We start from the raw sequence: 22,932 nt of genomic DNA on the forward strand, positions 1-22,932 counted from the left end.
CTAAGTGCAATTTCGTACGAGTACTACTAGGAGGGTAAGATATGTATTACTATGCAACACTGCCCTAGGACTAAGAATCCTACATCCTAGGGGTCGGATTAGACTGGATATTCTGATCGCCAAAAGGCCTAGGTTAGGTGCAGTAAATGAAGAATGAGCATGACCATGAGATTTTTTCTTGAAAAATGTTCTGCTACTCTTACCACTATTTTGGTGGCTCACTTCTTGGTCAATTGGCCTACCCTATTACTCCATTGCTCCTCAAATTTTGATTTTGCTTTTTCTCGTCGTTAAGCATACACCATTAACCTGGTTATATCCATGTCATTGTCCATCACTGCCCTTTACACTATATATTCATATTCCTTATTCTGGCCCTCATAACGACACTAGTTTTGGGTTATAATGAGACAAATGGGTAAATTTCAAAGCATACTCCTTAACACTTATTTTTTCTTGCTTTATATTCACAAACTCCTCTGCCTAGGCTTTCTTCAATTCTTGAGGAAAGAAATAATCAATAAAAGCCTCAAAAAGATCCTCCCAAAAAGCAGCATCCTCATCCCTAATTTCTTGTCATTGATCGTACTACTAATAAGTTACACATTTTTTTTTATAAGCTATCAACTCAACTCCTTCTGTATTATTGGCATGAATAACCCTAAAAATTTTCTCCGTGTTATCAATAAAATCTTAGGGGTCCTTCTTAACTTTGGACCCAGTGAACACTGGAGAGTTCAGTTGCATAAACTGACTAACCCTTGTAGTGTCTGTTGGATCATGAGAACTGGAACAAGCGATACCTGACCAACGATACTAAGATAATACAACCTGAGGTAACATCTACATAGACTGTCTGAACTCAGTATTAGTAACATCGCCATGAGAGGGCTCAGTTTAGGTAGTGCCAGTTTTAAGAGCCCTTGGAGTACTAACCAAGGTAGGTTGGACCCTAGTCGAAGAAGTTGGACCAGAAGTGCGAACTTCTTTACAGGTCTACGTTACATGAGTAGGATAGACCTCTTCAGTATTTTCCCTGTAGGGATGGATTTTCTAGCTGATGTCCTTGGTCGATAGTTCTTTCTGGAGGCATTATATGACATGTCGGAAGAAATAAGATTTAGAAAATTTTATTAGGACTTAACTTCTCAGCATAAACTAAATAGCAGAAGAAAGTAAAACATTTCTAAATGCCATGTAGCCTCTCTTTTATAAGTGTGGTGCACTACACACTCATAAAAAACCTCTACTAGACACGACTTTTTGTACACTCGAATAATTGAACTCTGATCTTTGATATCAAGTTTTTCATGACCCAAGACTTGACCCTAGCCATAACAGGCACCCAGAATCACTTAAGTCCTGAGAGTACATTTTTGTATTCATTATGAGCATTATAATATAATTTGTGAGATAATATTTAAGAGAGAATATAAATTTCTGACTAAAAACCACTAATCATCTTAAATATAGCAAACACAATACAAAAATACGAAAACTTCAACTGGACATAAGCATTAGCCTATGAAGCCTCTAAACATAATAAACTATCTAAATCGAGACAAGCCATGTCAATACCATGAAAGAACTAATAAAAAGAGGGCTCCACTTATCTAGAGTTGTCCTATCGATCCTCACGCTACACAGAATCATGAAAATGTGTCTTCAAACCTACATCATGAAATAATGTAGCGCCCGAGAATGGCTAATACAGGGAATATATTGATATAAAAAATAAAAAATTGACAAGACAAGCTTTATACAAAATAATCAGGAGAGTAGAAATCAAGACATAAAAGGATAGAAGTAGAGACTTCAAAGTGAAATTGAAATCATAAACGCATTTCTTTACTTTAATTCTGAACTAGATAATATCACTGACTTCTATTTATGCACCATGGGCTATATAGGTCTAACCATCACTCGATCGGCTAAGCCTCTAATCTATATTTTCCCACGACTGAGGCATATTATATCTCACCATCTTATCTTTTATATGCTACTGTACGAAGCAAGCATACAGTGAGGTTATCCATATTTTAGGAAAAAACCATCCGCACTTAGCAAAATGCAGTTTTGAGTTATGAGCCTTTCGGTATCATACCTTCTCAATTAACCATCTAATTCTCTTTAAGCCCATTTTTATTCATTTTAAAACATAATTCATTCTTTAGGAACATTTCATATTTTAGGGCATTTTTTTAATTGGTACGTTATACCAAGACTTGCAAGACAAACATGCCATCTCTTGTAATTATCGTAAGCATTTATAACTCTTTATAAATGACATAATAAGGATTGAATGTAAAGGATCAGTTTAGGCTCATGTAAAGCTCTATTTGAAATCTATTAAAAATTAACGCAAAATAACTTATTCAAGATTTCTCTAAAGCATAAGAATGTAAATCAACTCCCTCAAAAAATCATATATTTATGTTTGGAACAAGACAAGATTCATAATTCAAGTAATACTCTCCAATGCCATTTACGTAAATAATGAAAATTATTTTAATTGGGAGAGTATTCATAAAAACCCAATCTTTTCATCTATCATGGAATAATTCCCAATCTTATTTTTAAATTGATGATTTTGGTATAAATAAATATTAAGGCAGCATACTCATAAAATTAGGTTAAAGGAGAGTTGTTCTACATACCTTAAGAAGAGAATTGAGGAGAATCCTTGAACTTAAGAATCCCTAGCTTGATTCTTGCTTGAAATTGGGAGTGGGAGTTTTAGCAAAGAAAAGGGGTTTGGGAGAGAAAATCTCAATATTTTTCTATGAAATAACACTTATTGGGTGATTTAAGTCGTGGGGAGAGCTCTTGGGTTAAGCAAAGTACCAAACTATCCCTTACAAAAACTCTTTAAAATATATAAAATCTCGTCGGATGGTCCAGGTAACGTAACGTCAACTTTTGACCAACTTTTATATAAGCTTGATAGCCCACTTCATGGACCACCATCCAGTTGACGGAACGTCAACCTCGTCCATCGATCGCTGGCAGATGGACACCATCTGATAAAAGGATCATAACGTGTTACTCCTATTTTGGATTGATTAATGGTCATTGGCGTTGCAAGAAGACTAAAAAACCTTTAGTTACGTGGGTCTTGGGATAATAGAAATCTTCATAATCTAGGATTAGTGCTAGTTTGAAGTTGATCTTAGTAAAATTGTATACGAAAAGTCCATCTATGAAGAAGCTTTCGACTCAACTTAGTGTAACAGGTTTCTTGTGACTTTAATTCATATACAAATCTCGTCTCACATTAAGGAATTGGTCTTAATACCTATGTAAAAAATTAAAATCATGGGATTCAAATCTATATGCACTTGTAGGATGGCTCGGGTCATAGTTTTAGAAATTTGGGGTGTTAAGGTAGAATATTTGTCCGAGACTTCGATTAAACTGCTTAATATAGTAGCGGAATTAGGCTGGGTATGCTTATATGATTTCTATGGTGTTAGGATTAGGTTAGGGATCCTTAGTACAGTTTAGGAATAGTGTTTCAGAGTAGAACGGTTTTATCGAGTGGTTTCCTGTTCTATTGTATTTCTATATTGTGTATTCCTATTTTACATGGATTTGTGAGCCTAAGGTTGTGGATATTCTTTAGTTGAACTCCATGTCAGTGTTGCCTCACTCTGAAGAGCGATTTCACTTTGTTTTGTGTATACATGCATACATGCATGCATGCATACATGCTTACATACATAGTTGCATGTATGCATGACATTTACTACATATTTTGGATTTTAAAGGAATTTGAATCATTTTTCATCACTGGTTTATCATTTTGAAGAGATTTTATTTTTAAAGGATTTGAATCACTTTTCATCATTGGCTTATCGTTTTGAAAATTTTACTCTTACTACTATTTTCTAATTTTTAAAAGGATTTGTAACATTTTATCATATATTTTTAAATTAGAAAGACTATACTGCTATAAATTCGAGTCGAGGAATGTTTTCGATCCATTGCTCTATTTAGGATTTTACCTTATTTTCCGAATTGGCCACATATTCATTGCATATGCTGAGAGCTAGGGCGGCTCGAGGTATTGCTGAGCAGGTTTACTTTTCTGTATTAGATTTCAAAAAAGGGAAATGGACTAGTTTAGTCTCGATTTGAGTCTGGACACCTGATATACTCATGATTACTTCTAGTTGAACTCTGAAATGTATTTATTAGTTGAAAGCCCCATTTTGAATCAAGGCGAAGTATACATATATCGTGAGTTCCCTATGGGTCCTTCCTTTGTGAGCCTTAGATGGTGGAGTATACGGTAGCATGGATCATGGCATTCATCTCATACGGTATCACATGTAATTCATTTAGACTTATGTATATACTCTGCTGGTAGATGGTACAAATTGTTGTTTGTACCTGCTTAGTTGTTTAGATGTTGTTTGTGTCTTTCGAGCTTATGGGGTCTGATTAGATTATTTTATATTATTACTATTATCATCATTTATTATCTATTATCTTTTAATTTGCTAGATTAGTTTCCTTGTGTAGATTTCCTAGCATGTTATTTATGCCTCACATTATCTTTAGAACTCGGTCAACCTACAATGCCTACTAAGTACCGCGTATTTTGATGCTTATACTGCACTACTGCATTTTTTTTCCTAATGCAAATCCTAGTATGAGTTTTCCTCGCTTATTCTACTCGTTTGGAAGTCCCTTGCTGAGTTAAGATGAACACTTGACGTCTGAATGTTTACTTATCTCCTTCTAGTATGTTATTTATTGTTTTGTATATCTGGTACAGACAAGTATTATTCAAAACTTAGCGGCCTTTGTATTGGTGAAATAGGTTCGAGGGTTGAATTTTCTTGCATATTCTATTTTTCCTGCTTTTTCCTATTTTATGTATTTTGTACCTGTTATATATATATACCTGTTATGTATATATCTGTACTTATCGGCCCTATTATCTTTTTTAGCTACTTCTGTCTACTTTGTTAGCTGTTACTTGGTATATGGCATGAGAATGGGCATTATAGTAGGTGCCATCAACGCCTGATTTTAGGTCATGACACTAAGACACTTTTTTTTGGGCCCCTGAGGCATATCTTGTGCCAATGAACTTCATGCCCTGAGGCATAACATGTATCATTCATGGGTGGATCATAACTTCAACTAAACTTGTGCTTTGCGTTTTTTTTTTAATTAAGGTAATGCTGTTGTGCTATTTTCAGCTACTTTTCAATTACTTTGGCTCTTAAGGGTAAAAATTAACGACCCACAATTTTAAGGAGCAAAATTAAAAACCACCCCAAAGAGGGAAATTTGTGCAAATGGCTCGTTTTTTGGGAGGGTGGGGGGAGCGTTGCTGGATGGAGGCCTATAACATGAACCAAAAGAAGTTTGCACAAAATTTTCCTAAAATGAGAAATTTTAGGAGAGAAATAGAGAAGCAATGACACGTTAAACTAATCATGCTAGGATCCGCCAAAGAGTTATCTTTTACATACATTGATCATAACTTATTAGCAAGGTCTAGGAGAGACGCAGAAATGGAAGATGAGAGCTCAAATAGATTACCACCTGTGCCATCATTATGTACATTTGACCTTCACACAAACTTCTCTTTTTATCAACCTGACTGGTCAGTTTGACAAAAGTGATAATTGAGAAGCTATATATCTTGCTTAGGCTTCCGACTGACTTCCGAATACTGACCACCCATCAACTGTAATATCTCTCCCCACAAACTCTCTGATGATGAAGTTACTGAACCTGCAAAAATCAGATTTGCACTACATGAAGCAACGTACCAATAGCCATATTCAATCTCTTCCCTCAGCTGGTCAAGCTGCCACCCTGCATAGCCAACGAAGAATCTAAAATCTTGAGGTTCAAGCACCCCTTTGTTTACCAATGCAGATGCTTCTTCCAAACTGTTTCGAGCACCAAAACACACGCCAGGAATGACCTCTTCAAACCTAGGTAGCTCTGAACCAGCCCCTGATCTAAGTAAAAAGATACTTGCCTCAAGGGGGCCACCGAAATGCAAGGAACAATCAGCAAAGGTTGTTGCCAGGTCGAGATTTGTGGGTTTCATATGTTTGATCTGTTTTCCTAGTGGGCGGTTAATGACTACACCAAATGGACCCTCTTGCGGGTGCCTTGTTCCAGATCTGAGGAGGAGAACTACAGTTCTTTCAAAACTACAAACTCCATCGAGCTTTTCAGTGGCAACAAGAACACAGCCTTTCTCAGGTGCTGAAATTGGATGTGCCCACTTCAAGGGTAGAACTTTGGGACCAAAATTTGTTCCCTCTTGCTTGTGAGTATCAGAGACTTCATTTGCTTCCTGTTGTAAGAATTTTACAAGAAACCCTATTCTTTAAACACAAGTTTTAGTATATTTAAATTATGATTTGCAAACTCCGAGAGAGAAAAAATAAATAAATGGTTTACTGATATGCTCAGAAGAATGCAATCACATTGGCACTCTTTAAAAGGATGATATCGTGTGAGTCCTAGGGAAGAAAATCAAAGGAACTAAGAAGTTAATCCTACAGAGGACCTATAACTCATTCCCACATGTTTACTTTTGTGGAACATGTCACAAACAGCAACAGTGGTGATCAAAACTGCAGTAGTAGTAATCCCAGCGAAGGCAAATATACTATAGTAGTAATCCTAGCGAAGGCAAATATACTAGGTAATGTCCTACCATCTCTCCAAGCCTTGGTGGACAGAGTTATCAGTTACCTGTGTTGATGGAGGTAACAAGTACCTCATGGAATTAATTGAGGTGCATACAAGCTGGCTTGGACAACACGGTTATCCAAAAAAGTAGTTGTGCATCTTAGTAGAATGTTACGCCTACAGAAGATAAACAATGCCAAAAACAGGAGTACGTGGTGAATCATGTCATTGACACACATTAAGAAATGTTTATCAACATGCAATATCATAATGCTAAAAGGAAAGTGAGGTGCATTATTAGTCTATAAGATGGTATACAGACTTGCGAAAGTGGTCCATAAACCATACCAGCTCCTGAATGTAGAGAGATGCTCGGAATTCCCTCCAGTCCAAGGGCTTCTGATGAAATTTCTGAGCACCAGTATTTTTGGAGCCATCATTTTCAGAAGATGGGTTGCTCCCTTTTAAGCTATCCTCTTCTGGGCCCTTCCCTTCAGTACAAGAGAATCCACATTAGAGAGAGGAACAAGTTATGCCTAATCAAGACATTACTAAATCTATGTAATCATAAAACACAATGAAAAACATCAATTATGTAACATATTTACAATCTAAAAACTCATCACTGCAAGAGAAGGAAGAAATATAAGAAAAACATGTACACAGTTGCTGACGTGCAAGGTGTGTCATTGGGTACATTGCGGCTGAGCAAGTTATAATTAATCGTTATGAGACAATTATAATGGCATACTAAGCGAATCGCAAAAAACGGACCCTATTATCACTCCTTCCCTCCCACCCCCTTCCCCTTATATCTCTTCTTCCCTCCCCCTTCCCCTTGTATCTCTTCTTCCCTTCCCCTTCCACTTGCATCTCTTCTTCCCTCCCTCCTCCCCCTTGTATCTCTTCTTCCCCCTCCCCCTCTCATTGTAGGATAAAAACGATATTTTCAAGTCATAGGAGAGATTGATGTATTCTGAATCCATCAGTTTGCCAAAACCAGAGAGGTTACATATACTATGCTAGCAAATGTTGCATAAATCAACCAAATTGACAATAGATAGAGTTGGAAAAAGCTGAGTCATTGATCTATCTTAGCAAATCTTTTCACCTCTCAAGCTGACAACAGATCCCATTAAGGAAAATGGCCACTATTGCAGCCACATTCTACAGACAATTAACTGTTACTCATTTTTTTAATATATATTATAACATTTAGAGAGGTAGAGGTAGGCAGCAGAAGTATTTATTGGGGAGAGCAGATTAGACACGACATGATACAGCTTCACCTTACTAAGGACATGACCTTAGATAGAAGGTCATGGAGAACACGGACTAGGGTAGGAGGTTAGATAGTTGAGCATTGTCTCGCTTGTTCTTGTTTACTATTTAGCCATACTATGAGTTGTATTTCTCTTGTAGTTTTTTGTCCTTTGAGTTTGGTTACTATTTGTGGTTTTTTACACTTTGATAATCATTGAATCTTGATATTTTGAACATGACTCTATTCATTTCCGTTAGTTCTTTCTCTATACTGCTTTGGACGGTTTTTTTTTTTTGCTTGAGCCGAGGGATTATCGGAAACAGCCTCCTCTCTACCTCTAAGGTAGTGGTAAGGTCTGCATACACTCTACCCTCCCCAGACCCCTACTTTGTGGAATTACACTGGGTATGTTGTTGTTGTTGTATTATAACATCTAATTTAACCTCTATTATCATCCTAAAAAGTGAACTTCCTTCTCTTTTTTTTTTTTTTTTTTGATAAGGAAAGATTTGGAAAAATAATGTGAAGTTATATTGTTTATCCAAAATCAATTTTTGAAAAAGGGGTAAGCATTTGTTTATCGAAAATCAATTTTAAATTGGTGAATTGACATTTACTACAACCACTCAAACTATAGTCCTAGAATGAATTTTATTGGTCAACACAAATAAATTATTTGCATGTACAATACCATCATCATTACATCTGTTGTACCAACCAATGATCATCTAGGCATGAAGGAGAATTGTATAATGATGCAAACCACGCTATGGATGCACCAAAAACAACACAAAATAGTCCACAAATTCAAAGGGAACCCGAGGACCAAAGAGACCAAGTCTCAGCCAACAACAACAAATACAAGAATACAAGATAATAAGGTGTTCTTCAACACCAAAACAACCACCACAAACTAGATTAACAACAACAAGATGATTAACAAGATGAACAACAATGTAACAAGAACATCAACCAACGGATTCACTACTACACGACACAAACAACTACAAACAATTACAAGAATTGAAAGATAGATAGTGTGACATACACTATTACATGAACTAAGAATCTTAGTGTGTTTCAAACACTAAGACCTTTCACTAATGATAATAGCAACACCTACACTCTTACGTGGACACAAGAGGGACGTCAATCTCCCAAGCACCCAACGTTTCCAAGCAAGAACTTGGTGAACCCACACTTGTAGTTGTCCTAGTTTCGGCTAAGAGCCTTTCTCACAAGAGAGAATTGTGTTTCAATGTGTTGTACAAGTTTCAGTATCCAAAAACTAATGAATAAAACCCTAACATGTTCTATTTATAGTATATTACAAATAGGGGTTAAAATGACCAAGAGACCCTTTAAGCAAAAGGTGAACAAAAGGGCACCCAAATAGTGTGCCAAAGGGGCGGCCTTGGTGTGTTCCAAGGCCCTTCTTCACACTTCACTTGCACACTTGAACACTTGCACACTTCCTTAGACGGGTTCCACACACACTCACATGCGTCCATCTTCATGATCATACCCGTATCATCCTCTCCATCTTGAAAGGAATTTGTCCACAAATTCAAGGCTTGATCACCCGCAAGCTCTCCTCTTTGGAATCACCTCTTCATGTCCTTTCCCGAGGTTAGGATGTTCAACCAAGGGCTCTATGAGATCATCAAGCATGCTCTTTGGACATACATATTCTACAACCTACACATAAGAAGATTTGATACTAGGCGAAGTGCTAGTATCTCGGTTAGTGAGCAACAAAGGGCCTTTGTGGGCAAATCCCACGATTAAGTGCTTTTCTTCTTCTTCACCCTCCTCACTCTCGGCTTCCTCTTCCAAAATCTCACTAATCATGACTCTCCTTGCCATATAACTAGGCACTCCACACACTTCATCAAACGGCCAAACATCTTCCCCGCCTTCATCAATTTCCACCTCGGCTTCTTGCTCTCCATCTTAAGCTTTTTCATCATTCTCATTCGATTCAAGTCCCACCTCCTCACCAAGATAATACAATTTTCCCTCCCTAAGGATCACATTTCTCTGGTTTGGGCATTCACTAGCCTTGTGCCCCCACCGTTGACATTTGAAACTTTGAAATCCCTTAGGACGAGAAGTAGGATTAGATTTACCTTCATTTCTTAGAGGATACCTTTGGGCAGCGTTGGTCTCGACTGGGACAACCTTGTTCTCGGCTTAGTTGGCATTGAATAAGTGTTCCTCGTCTTTGTGCCAATCCGAGGAAGGTTGTTGGTGAACCTTAGACTTGTAAGCCAAGATCTCCCTTTCAACCTCCAATGCCGCTTGGAAGATGCCATCAATAGTGTCAAACTTGTGAAGGGTCATGCGTGATGATATGTCTCTATTCAACCCGACCTTGAATCATATAATGTCATGGCTCACTTGTTCACCTCGATGGTCAAGCTTCAACATCAATTGTTGAAATTCATCATAGTATGTCATGAAACTTTTGTTTCCTTGCCTCAAGTTGTACAAGTTGGCAAGAAGTTCATGTTTGTAGCCCTCGGATAAGTACCTTTGCCGAATAAGGTACCTCAATCTAAACCATGTAAGGGGTTGGCCCTCAATCAACACATTACCAAACCTCTTTACATACTCTCACCAAGTGTTTGCATACCCCTCAAAGTGAGCAATAGCATAACAACTCTTCTTCTCTTCGGTTAGATCATTCATTTGGAATATCTTGTCACAAGATGACTCCCAAGCAAGATAAGCCTCAGGATCACTCTCACCCTTGAAGATTGGAAGACTAACTTTGATGGAATTGATGCCTATTTCTCGGGTTTGGTGGCCAACCCGAACCTCTCGGCCTAGAGGTTCCCTTTGATCACCATGCCTACCCCTCATCCCTTCTTCCCTCAAGTAAACATTATCATACACTCCATATCCCCCATGTTGTTCCCCTCTATCATATCCCTCCACATGGACGGGTCTATTTGGGTTAAGTGGAGCTTGTAATGGTGCGATGGGATTTGGAGGAAAGTGTGCCTTTGGTTAGGTGAAGGGCTCGGGTTTGGTGGTATTTGGGTTCCAAATCCTTCATGTTGGACTTGGTAAAGTGGAGGGAGGGTTGGTCTATCATACTCTCGGCTTTGGGAAGCATTTGGTGGTTGTCTCGGTGAATTGATCATTTGATGTAACATTTCGGAGGAAATGGTAGGGGAAGTATTTTGATTTGAGGACACATGATAGTGTTAAGGAGTAGAGGGTCGGCTTCTTTGGCTTTCCACACGTTCCAACCTCCCACTCATAGTAAACACATCCTCTCTCAACGAATTCAAATCCACATACACCTTTTCCAAGCCTTGGTTTAGGGCTTCAAGGGAAGCCAATATAGTACTAAGAGTATTATTGTCCACAGTTTGAGATGTGGATCCTTCCATTCAAAATACCTATAAAAAAACAGGTTAGTTCAAATAGCCTCACCACTCTCACACTTTGATTACCTCACTCGTAGCTTCACAGGTGTTGTAAGCCCGCTAAGGAACCAGTGAGAAGTTGAGGATTGAGCCTACTCTTATCCGGAATAGATTTTGGTTTGAAACTTCAAACAAATCTTGTAGGACTTGAGTCCAGAACTAAAAACGATTCAAAACGACAAAAGTACACAAATAATGCTAACACGAACAAACGGACTCAAAAACTAACTCACAACCTAGTAGGAGAGTACTAGCTTGTCAATTAGTTATTATAATCAATAACGAAACTAAAAAGCAACAAAATGAAACCAAGAAACCAAAATTTAAGCTTAAAATTGATGCCTGAACAGTAACAAGGTGACATGGCAGTCCACTATTGGTTCGGTTTTTATCAAGTTCTTATTTTTTTCAACTTCAAGACTTGGTCAATTACAAGTTTGAATGGTGGAATTTGGTTAAATGGAGGGAATATAAGTCTTGGAGCTTTTTTTTCAAATTCAAATTTCAAGACTTGACTTTTCTTGTACTTCTCCTTAAAACACGGGTCCTTAGATCATGAAAGGTGATTGAGAAGTGATTGACAAGTCTTTGAGTGGATGTAAAATCTTTCAAGACTAAGTACTTACCTTTTTCCTTCACCTTTTGGATCTAATACTCCTTTATGTTTAACAATATATGAAGGAGGTGAAGAACTTCAAGAACAACAACAACATCCACCAAGAACTACAACAACAATCACACGGCCAACTCCAAATCCACAACAACAAGAACAACAACCACACGGCCAAGACTACAACAACTTCAATAAAATGTTCTTAGGCCACCAATTATCAACAACAACATAACACGGCCACACTTAGAACATCAACAACAACACAAGGCTAAGGGTGAATCCACAACAACAATGTTCAACAGCACACGGCCAAGTTAGAACCACAACATCAACACACGGCCACACTTTGTTCACATCAACAACATCAACAATTCAAGCTCAAATCTAGATTCAGACTTCATTAGTGTTAGTGATGGAGAAGCTAACACTAGAAACAACAAAACAAACAAAATAAATCCTAGACCTAGACTCAGTTTTCGGCCAAGACAACAACAACAAGAAGAGCAACTTCTCGGCCAAGAACAACACAAGAACACTTTTTTTTTTTGAATTTTCTGGCAAGCTCAAGATTGATTTTGTTGGAACAAAATCAACCACAAGCTTTGATACCAAATGATGCAAACCAAGCTATGGATGCACAAAAACAACACAAGACGGTCCACAAATTCAAAGGGAACCCGAGGACCAAAGAGACCAAGTCTCGGTCAACAACAACAAATACAAGAATACAAGATAACAAGGTGTTCTTCAACACCAAAACAACCACCACAAACTAGATTAACAACATCAAGATGATTAACAAGATGAATAACAATGTAACAAGAACATCAACCAAGGATTCAATACTACACGACACAAACAACTACAAACAATTACAAGAATGGAAAGATAGATAGTGTGACATACACTATTACATGAACTAAGAACCTAAGTGTGTTTCAAACACTAAGACCCTTAACTAATGATAATAGCAACACCGACACTCTTACGTGGACACAAGAGGGACGTCAATCTCCCAAGCACCCAATGTTTCCAAGCAAGAACACAACACAAGTGAATCCACACTTGTAGTTGCCCTAGTTTCGGCCAAGAGCCTTTCTCATAAGAGAGAATTGTGATTCAATGTGTTATACAAGTTTCAAAAGCCAAAAACTAATGAATAAAACCCTAACATGTTTTATTTATAGTATATTACAAATAGGGGTTAAAATGACCAAAAGGCCCTTTAAGCAAAAGGCGCCCAAATAGTGTGCCAAAGGGGCGGCCTTGGTGTGTTCCAAGGCCCTTCACACTTCACTTGCACACTTCCTTAGACGGGTTCCACACACACTCACATGCATCCATCTTCGTCGTGATCATGCCCGTATCATATAATTAAAAGCATAAATGAGTACAGCAGACTATCTTAATTAATCTGTTGGTACTATTCATGCCGACTGCATAAGCCTGATACCTTTATTTTCTGATAACGGATAGAACACCAGTAATCCTGATACTTCCTCTAGAAAGCCAAAGTGCAGTTTTAAAATGCTAAATATTATTTGAAACATACTAATTCAACAACATTTTATGTACCTTAGCATTCACTGAGTCAGGTAATTTAGTGTTTAAGTCTGAGCAAGCTTGCCAGCTGAGAGAAGGCAATCTCTGATGAGGCAAAAAATCTTATAATGGGATAAAATTATATCCTGCTGTTTAAAATGGTATGCTGTTCCATTACAGAAAACCCAACTAGAAAAAGTTGGAAAACTAAGAGCAACAATATGATTAATCTTTCAATATTTTAGTAATCAATTCTTTAATGGAAAACGGCTTTGATATTTAAAAAATTATTTTCCCTGTTTTCATCAATAGGCTTTGGGCAGAAAAGTTGTTCAAGGTTTAACCAGAGCTTGTAGAAAAGTCATCATAAAGGTAAGCTGAAGAATAAATAGACAGCAACATGGCACAACCCAAGTGAAGAATTAAAAAGATTCTTAAATGTTGCATGCCTTGGTAATTTCACCTTAAATTTGCTTTGAATGGTGGCTAGAAGGAGAATCAGAGTTCACTAGGTTCACACTTGGTCTTATAGGCACGTTATGTTCAGATAGTAAATGGGACTTGCAAAGTAAAAGGAGAGAAAATTCTGTTAAGCAGCATAAACAATTACAAAAAGGCCAGTTCATCCAGCTAAACTTTTAAATAGGCGGATCAGTAATAAACACATGAAGACTTTCAGAATAAAAATCCACTGTGCTATCATAAATGTATATAAATTCGCTTAATCTAACCCAAGGACAAAGCATAAACCCTATCTAGCCAACCCAATGATTCAATAAGATGGGATGGAAGGGTCCAAATCCATACCAAGAAACCAATCAAAAAGCCAAGGCAGGTAATTCAAGATTCCTTGCAATGTTTTAATAAGGGCATCTTCCCATCTACACCTAAGACCAATAAGACACCACAAATATGTCCTAGTTTGGCATCCAAGCCATCAGGGTAGACCAACAGACCAAATTGGCACAGAGGGAATGACACCTTCCCCACATGCTCTCCATAAATTTAGTAGTGCTGCCATTTTGATAGAAATCAAGTCACGAAACAAGAACACAATACGGAAATTGAAAGACAGCAAAGTATAGATCTAAATTGACACAAACAGAGGAAATCATAAGCAACCCAAAGATATATTAAACCTAAGAACCTCAAACGATTAATCCTACAATAAGCACCAACTTCCTATGATGACCTCAGGGGAATCGAATTCGCCCCGCAACCAATGTTTCTATGCAAAATCATCCAATCAAAAGCTTACACCAAGCTCATACACTCTAAAGAGTTCTACAATATTCAGCAAAATATGAGAAAGAAAGAAAATAACTAGTTATTATAGTCTTGGGCTAATTACTACTCATGGCCCAAAAGTGGCCTGAAATTGGTGAGTTTGGCAAGCAACATCCCATCGCCAAACTCAATGGCAAGTCGACAAACTTATTCCCCCATCGCCAAACTTGACAGTTTTCTTGTCTTATCTTCCCTTTGGCGAGCTTCCTTGGCAATGGTAATTCACTTTGGCAAACCAATGTCAATTTTGGCGAGCTCCTCACTTGGTCCCTCTTCTTCCAATGCCTTCCCTTCATCCCTCCAAGCGATCTTCAAGGTGTGGACTCCTGTCTTTGGCAAGAACACATGATCACACACTTCCATTTTCAAACGAACAAGCCTTGCGTCCTTTGGAGGTCCCTAGCTTGACTTCGGGTGAACGCCTTTGATGCGATTTGGATTGCATCATCCTTTCCTTCTTGAAAAGAATTTGACCTCAAATTTGAGACATCACCATCAAGTGTATCAAAGGGTAAAAATCACACACATCGAAGGTGTTGTGTACTTGATACTCCAAAGGGAGATCAATCTTCTAGGCATTGTCATTGATACTTTCAAGTACTTGGAGTGGTCCATCACCTCTTGGCATCAATTTGGTACTCCTATGAGTGGGAAACCACTCCTTGCGAAAATGCACTCACACCCATTCACCCAGTTCAAGCACAAGTCTCAAGCAGCCCTTGTTTGCTTTCTTAGCCACCTCTTGATTCTTGTTTTCAAGGTGAAGCCTCACCTTTTCATGTATCTTCTTCATAGCCTCCACCCTTTTGCTTCCACCGAAGCTTAAAACATCTAAAGGGGCTAGTGCATTAAAACCATACACTTCTTCAACCGGTATCATGCCAATAGTTTTGTGAATAACTCTATTGTAAGAAAATGTAACTAGAGGCAAATGTTCCTCCCATGAAGCCAACTTTCCACGTACCACGGCACGAAGCATAGAGACCGAAGTCCTATTCACGACTTTGGTTTGGCCATCGGTGTATGGGTGACAAAAAGTAGAAAACAACTTTGTACCAAGTCTACCCCACAACTCTTTCCAAAAGTGATCACTTATAATGGTTTGAGGAATTCCATGCAATTTAACATAATTTTCAACAAACAAATATGCTACATTGGAAGCATCACCACATTCATGACAGGTAATAAAATGAGCCATCATCGAAAATTGAACTACTACACAGATGCTCTCTCTTTTCCTTTGTTTCCTTGGCAAACCCAAAACGAAATCCATGAAACTATCAAGCCAAGGTCGTTGCTGGGCGGGAGTGGGGTATACTAACCATGAGGAAGAAGTCTTGATTTAGCACTTCTACATTCACTACATTGGCCACAAATTCGAGCAAATCTTTGTGCATTTTTGACCAATAGAACTGTTCCTCTAGAATTCCCATGGTTTTGTCAATGCCAAAATGACCATTAATCTCCCATCATGTGCCACTCTCAAAAATAGTTCTCTCCATGAGCTCATAGGCACACATATCTATTGCCTTAGAACAAAAAACCATCAAACTTAGAATAGAGAACAGAAGATCGATCCCTAAGCAACATTTCCCGTTCCCATGCTTAACAATCTCGAAAGATCGTAGCAATAATGGAGTCTTTGGGATACAATGCCTCCAAACATTCAAAACTAAGCAATTTAGAAGACAAAGAATAAAGCAAAACATGCTTTCTTGACAAAGGCATCGGCTACCCCATTTTCTTTTCCCTTATTATGTTGGATTACATTGGATTACATGGACAAAATTTTCAAAGAATTTAAATCCATTTAACATGCCTCTTTTTCAACTTTCCTTGAGCCTGAAGATCTTCAAGGTGATAGCATCCATGGAAGCTCAATAGCAGTAAAGGGAAAAAAAAATAGCAGTAAAGGACTGAGAATAACAAGTCATTTTAATGGGCAGCATTTAAATATTAAAAAGTGTCCGAGAGAAGGTTGGTGTGACTTCAGTGGAGTGCAAGATGCGGGAAGCCCGATTGAGATGGTTCGGACACGTGAAGAGGAGGGGCATGGATGCCCCGGTCCGTAGGTGTGAGAGGCTAGCGTTGGATGGTTTTAGGCGGGGTAGGGGTAGGCCGAAGAAGTACTGGGGTGAGGTGATTAGGCGGGACATGGAGCAGTTACAGCTCACCGAGGACATGACCCTAGATAGGAAGGTCTGGAGGACGCGAATTAGGACAGAGGACTAAGGCCAGTTTGGGTCGTTAGTGTAGGGAATTACTTGGTGGGGGGTTTTATTCCTGTTATGATTCCGTGTTCCGTGTTCCATGTCTTATTACGAATCTATGTGCTTTCCTCTGCTTTCTTCTGTTTTATATTACTTATGGGTGCCGTATTTATGTTATGTAATCTGCTTCTGTGCTTTATTATGTGTTTGTGTGGTATCTCGTGCCTTGAGCCGAGGGTCTATCGGAAACAGCCTTTCTACTTCTTTAGAGGTAGAGGTATGGACTGCGTACATCTTACCCCAAAAGACCCCACTAGGTGGGAATGCACTGGGTTTGTTGTTGTTGTTCTTGTTGTTGTTGTCTTGTGATAGAAGACGAGCTCTGGCCCAATATAGATATTTTCCCAAGTCTTACATCTACTTGGAGACCCAAATTAAAGTCCAAGATGAGGTAGAATTGGGCCCATATCTGCCCCGAAAATAGCAAAAATGCTGCAGCCCAAAATTAGTCTTCTTTTTAATAGTTTCTAGAACCTACATTTAATATTTGTTTTATTCTATGTCGACTTCCCAGGACTTGGTGTGTGCCAGCCTTCTATGCCATTCAATAGTTGTTTTGTTCTTGACTTTATAGGATAATGTGTGTGGTAATCTTCTAGGCCCTACGAAGTATCATTTCATTTAATGTTATCTTTGACCAACCCCTTCTTTACTACTATATAAAAGGGTCTTTGTTCATTCATGAAAATCAGTTTTTGAAGAATATTAACATACTAAGAGTTCTTTTTGAACCTTTGTGGTAGATTACTTTGAGATTTATCTTTCAACCTAACTAGTTCATAGTTTAAGGTAGTAAGATAACTTCTTTGTTTGATATCTTTGGTTACTTATTGGTATACTTAGAAGGCGATTAGTACTCTTGCTAATTGTTGTCTACATTACTCATGAAGCAGTAAAGATCCATTTAAACTTGATTAATTTCTCAAGTAAAGGTGTTTGGTTCATCTATAACCAATTCGTTGTTACTTGAATTTTATCAAATCTCAATCTTTTTTTATTCTTGTTTAGTCTTTTCAAGTAGTTTTCTAGTTTTTGCTTCCGCATTCTTTTAAGTTAATACTCTAGTTTTTGAATTTCCATCCTTCGTGTTATCATAAGGACTCATGATCGGTTTGAATGAAAAACTCCTTGGCCCACAAGTAATGTTGCCAATGCCTAATGCTCTAATTAACGCATACAATTCAAGATCATAAGTAGAATAGTTTAATGTTGCACCTTTTAAGCTTTTCACTAAAATATTTCATAAGTAAAACTAAAATAAGTGGTTTTACATTAAAACGCCTCCAATGCCTACTTTACTAACATTACATTCAATTTCAAACATCTTCTCAAAATCGGGCTATTGTAACAAAAGAGTGGAGTGAAGGATTGATTTCAAAAGCTTTTGCTTGCTCGTCATCCAACTTAAAAGGCTTATCATTTCTGATTACCTCAGTCAAGGGAGCGGCTATGGTGCTAATCCTTTGACAAACCGCCTATAGAACATATTTTCTTATAAATGGTTTCATCAAATGGTTCATTGATCGCATGAAGGTACTAGGAGCATTGGTGAACCCGAAAGACATAACCATCCATTTATATAGACCAAATTAGGTCTTGAAGGCGATTATCCATTTGTCACCGAGATTCATCCGGATTTGATGGTACCACTCCTAAGGTTAATTTTTGAAAAAACACGAGAACCATTTAGGTCATCTATCACATCATCTAATCTAGGAATTGGGTGGCAATGCTTTCCTATTATCTTGTTGATTGCTCGACAATCAACACACATGCTTCATGTTCCATCTTTCTTTGGAACTAATATGATGAGGACGACGCACGGACTCATGCTCTCCTTAACGTAGCCTTTGTTGGGGAATTCGTCAACTTGGCTTTGAAGCTCTTTTTTGTCCTTCAGTTTGCCTTGATAGATTGGTTTGTTTGGCAATTGAGAACCCGACACGAAGTCGATTTGGTGCTCAATACCCCACAGAGCGGGTAATCCACTTGGAAGCTCCTTGGAAAGATCTCACCATAATCTTGCAAAAGACAAGAAATAGAATGGGGGAAGGAAGAAATAGAATAGTTAGTTTGCAAAACATGATCACTATGTGTGATAAGGATCAAATAACTTTAGGCCTCAGTCTCCTCCCTAATCTCCTTGCAATTGGCCAACATCGCCAATTGGCCCTTTCCCATCAACTTCCTCCTCTCTTATCCTTCATCGGCTTTGTCTTTATCATGCCCTTCCCCTTCACTCTTCCCTTTCCCTTGCAACTGTCTCGTCTTTTGACACACTTCATTAACTTGTGAAAATGGAATGGGATAAAGAACATCTTTGTGCCCATCCAAAACAAAGCGAATATTATTAGTCCTCCCATCATGCTTTGTTGAACGGGTCTTTCGAGTAATACATGACAAGCTTGCATTGGGACCACATCACATAGAACCTCATCTTGGTACTTCCCAATTTTGAATTTGATCAACACTTGTCTATGAACCTTCAATTCTACACACTCACTTAACCATTGAAGCTTGTATGGTGTGGCATAATTAGATGTGGTTAGCCTCAAGAAATCCACCACGGTGGTACTAGCAACTGTTAAGTATCCCACATCGGAAAAGGGATGGGTAATTGGTCTCCTTATATGGACTTGGGCAATCCTCCCCACATAAGTTAGCTTTTAAGGTTGAGTTAGGCCTAAGATCCATTCTTAACATGGTATCAGAGTCGGGCCCATCCCAAATCTTTATTCACTAATGTTGGGCCCCCATACTATGTTGTCCACACTCCAATTCCAATGTGGGATACTTAACACTCTCAGGCCTCGTTAACTGGAGCATGAACAATATAATATGCGGGACCAACATCAGTGTACAAAGATTTGGGCCATGTAAGAATGGATCTTGGGCCTAACTCAACCTCAAAAGCTAGCTCATGGGGGGGAGGATTACCCAAATCCATATAAGGAGATCAATTACCCATCCTTTTTCCGATGTGGGATGCTTAACAGCAACATTGGCACAACTCCCCTTATCTATGATCAAAGAACAAACATTGTCCTTGATGAGGCATTTGGAATGGAAAAGATTCTCTCTTTGGCTTGGATCATCCATGGTTTTACTAATCATCACCCGCCTCACCATATAATTTGGAACTGTAACCTCTCCTTCTTGAGGCAAGGCCTCTTCAATTAGAATCTTCATCATTCCATTCGAAACAGTGACATCCCCCTCATAAGACTTGCTCACCCTCATCTTCACTCTCGAAATCACCATCATCTTGGACCTCCTTTTCACTTTCTTCCTCGTCTTTATAGAAAGGTCGCCCTTCTCTAAGAAAAATGGTTCTCCAATTAGGACATTCACTCATCTTGTAACCCTACCCTTGACACCTAAAGCATCGAATACCCTTAGGACTAGTGGTTAGATATAGCTACCTATATCCTTTGGTGCCTTCGTTGGAGTATTCTTCTCAAATAACTTCTTTTCAAAGGGCTTCTTGAAATCTCTGTTTTTGTTCCAAGTCAAGGACATTTAAGCTCCCTCTTTGTTCTTTCCCCGAGAATTTGACTCTTTGTTCTTCCTCCAATAATTTGAAGATGAATGCCCTTTAGACTTAGATGATTTGTCCTTCTTGATAAACTCTTCGATACCTCCTCATAGACTCCCACCACGAAGCTAACACTTCAAATTGTGCAATAGCATAAGTAAACTTCTTTACCTCGGTCAACTCATTAGTTTGGAAGATTCTTTTACATTGCAACTCCCAATTGAGGTACGCCTCAGGATCAATCTCTCCCTTGAAAGTAGAAAGAGTGACCTTGATGGAGTTGAGACTCGTGTCTTGTCCCCTATATCTTCCTTGATCTCCAAATTGATCTCCTTGACCCCAAGCTCGGCCTTGATTTCCATAGTAACCTCCTTGGCCTCTTGCTTGGTCTTGATTTCCCCAAAACTTTCCTACTTGAAGGTTTGGACCATATCTTCCTCCTTATCCTTGATACGGACCTTGAACTTGGCCTCGTGGCCTATTCACTTGATCATCAAGAACATATTCCTCTTTATTATGCTCCCCAAACTCCTCTATTTTTCATTCCTCTCAAGTTCTTTCCTTTGGATGTGTGGATTGTGGATTGTGGATTAGAAGATCTTGGTCATATTGGACTAGCATGGTCGAAGCGCAACTTGTGGGGCTTGGTTAACATTGATATTGGTTTAAGGTGGTGGAACATTGTCTCTCAATGTTGGGTTATACATTTGGTGAAAGTTTCGGGTGAGATGGTAGTTGAAGTTTTTTTAGCATGCCCACTTGTGGTTGCATGGTAATTGGTTTGGGGAGCAGAAATTGAGGAATTAAGACCCCCCCCCCCCCCATGTTAACCATCCTTTCATCCATGCTCAACATTTGACCCTTCATTTTATTCATATCTAGTTGCATTCCCATGATTACCTCCATTAAGGCATCCATATTCACCCCGCTCGTAGGATATTGGGTTTCATCTCCCGATGCTATAGAACCTATGAATAAGACACCCAACAAAAACAACAAACCACACAATCACTCGTATTCCACACCTTTGATCGCCTCACAAATTGGTTGGGGTAATTGTTGAAGATTGCTTATACTCGATTGTTCACGAAGCGTCAATTACTACTCTCGGCCGAAATAGATCTTTGTTCAAAGAAAGACGAACGACTTGATTAAACTAAAAGGACTTAAATAAAGAAATTAACTATGAAATAAAACGAGAAAATCAAGAAAAGGACTCAAGAACTAATAATCAACTAATTAGATCAATTAGTAGTTGAAAATTAGCTGTAGAAATCAAGGAAGTGAATTAGAATCAAGAAAAGGAAACTACAGAATTAGAACCTGAGATTGATGGGAGAATTTGAGTGTGGCTCACCAAATTAGGCCCAGTGTCGCCAAACTCTTGCCTTTTACCGCCAAACTCTTCTTAGTGTTACCAAAACTAGGGCTTGTGCTGTCAAACTTAACAGACTGTAATGTTAAGTTTACCGATACTCACCCCTACTTTGTCGAATCGCCCACAACTTTGGCGACTGGAGAGTGTCACCAAACTTGGTAGAAAATCACTTAACGGCCTCCGAATTTTATGCTCGTGTGGTCCCCTCTGTACTTTGTCCTTTAGCCTTTACCCCTTTTGGTAAATTCACCTTTTGTTCCAACTCCTTAACACTTTCTCTTTCCTTTTTTTTTTTTGGATTAAACACCTCTTTTTGAAGATTCTTCCTCTTGAAGTTTTGAATTTCTTTAAGAACAAGATGAATACCTGAAAATCATAAGTCTCTCATTTTAGCTCAAAATTTCATGAAATTTGATCTAGGCTCCTATTCATACGGGAAACAAACCTCAATACTTCTAAACCCTCAATTCCATGCCAAAAATTTCAGATATCAAAACCCATTTGCACTTTTCTTTAAACCTCAAAACCCAATAATGTGGATTCTTCAAAACAACTCCAACCAAAGCCAAATCTCAGATCTATACCTAAATCTTCTTTTCCATGTCAAGTTTACACAAAATTCCAGGAGTCTTTTGGTTCATTTTTAGTCCAATTCATTAGCCAGAAGAGCAGCATCTAATATTTGTCTCCCCTTCTAGAATGTCATTTGATGTTCATCTACCAACTTGTCCATAATAATCTTCAATCTTTCAGTGATCAACTTAGAGATAATTTTATACACATCCCCAATTAGGCTTATTGGCCTAAAATCTTACAATTCTTCAGCACCATACTTAGGGATTAATGCTATAAAAAATAGCATTAAAAGATTTCTCAAAAACCTATTCTGATGAAAATTATTGATGGAGTTCATCAAGTCTTCTTTCAAAACTTCCCA

The 22,932-nt window shown here is 38.3% G+C and overlaps 1 protein-coding gene across 1 annotated transcript in view; it reads right to left on the bottom strand.

The window, feature by feature from the left end:
• Window positions 1-5,378: 5,378 nt before the first annotated feature.
• LOC107867896 (UPF0301 protein TC_0483) overlaps window positions 5,379-22,932 on the bottom strand; it is a 35,246-nt gene continuing 17,692 nt past the window's right edge. The window contains exons 2-3 of the mRNA XM_016714368.2: window positions 7,018-7,160; window positions 5,379-6,328 (exon numbers count right to left, since the gene is read on the bottom strand). Of these exons, the coding sequence (XP_016569854.1) occupies window positions 5,651-6,328; window positions 7,018-7,160 (821 nt within the window). The 3' untranslated portion in view covers window positions 5,379-5,650. The remainder of the gene's footprint in view (window positions 6,329-7,017; window positions 7,161-22,932) is intronic.

The sequence above is a fragment of the Capsicum annuum genome, chromosome 4 (assembly GCF_002878395.1).
Source record: "Capsicum annuum cultivar UCD-10X-F1 chromosome 4, UCD10Xv1.1, whole genome shotgun sequence".
Lineage (NCBI taxonomy): Eukaryota > Viridiplantae > Streptophyta > Magnoliopsida > Solanales > Solanaceae > Capsicum > Capsicum annuum.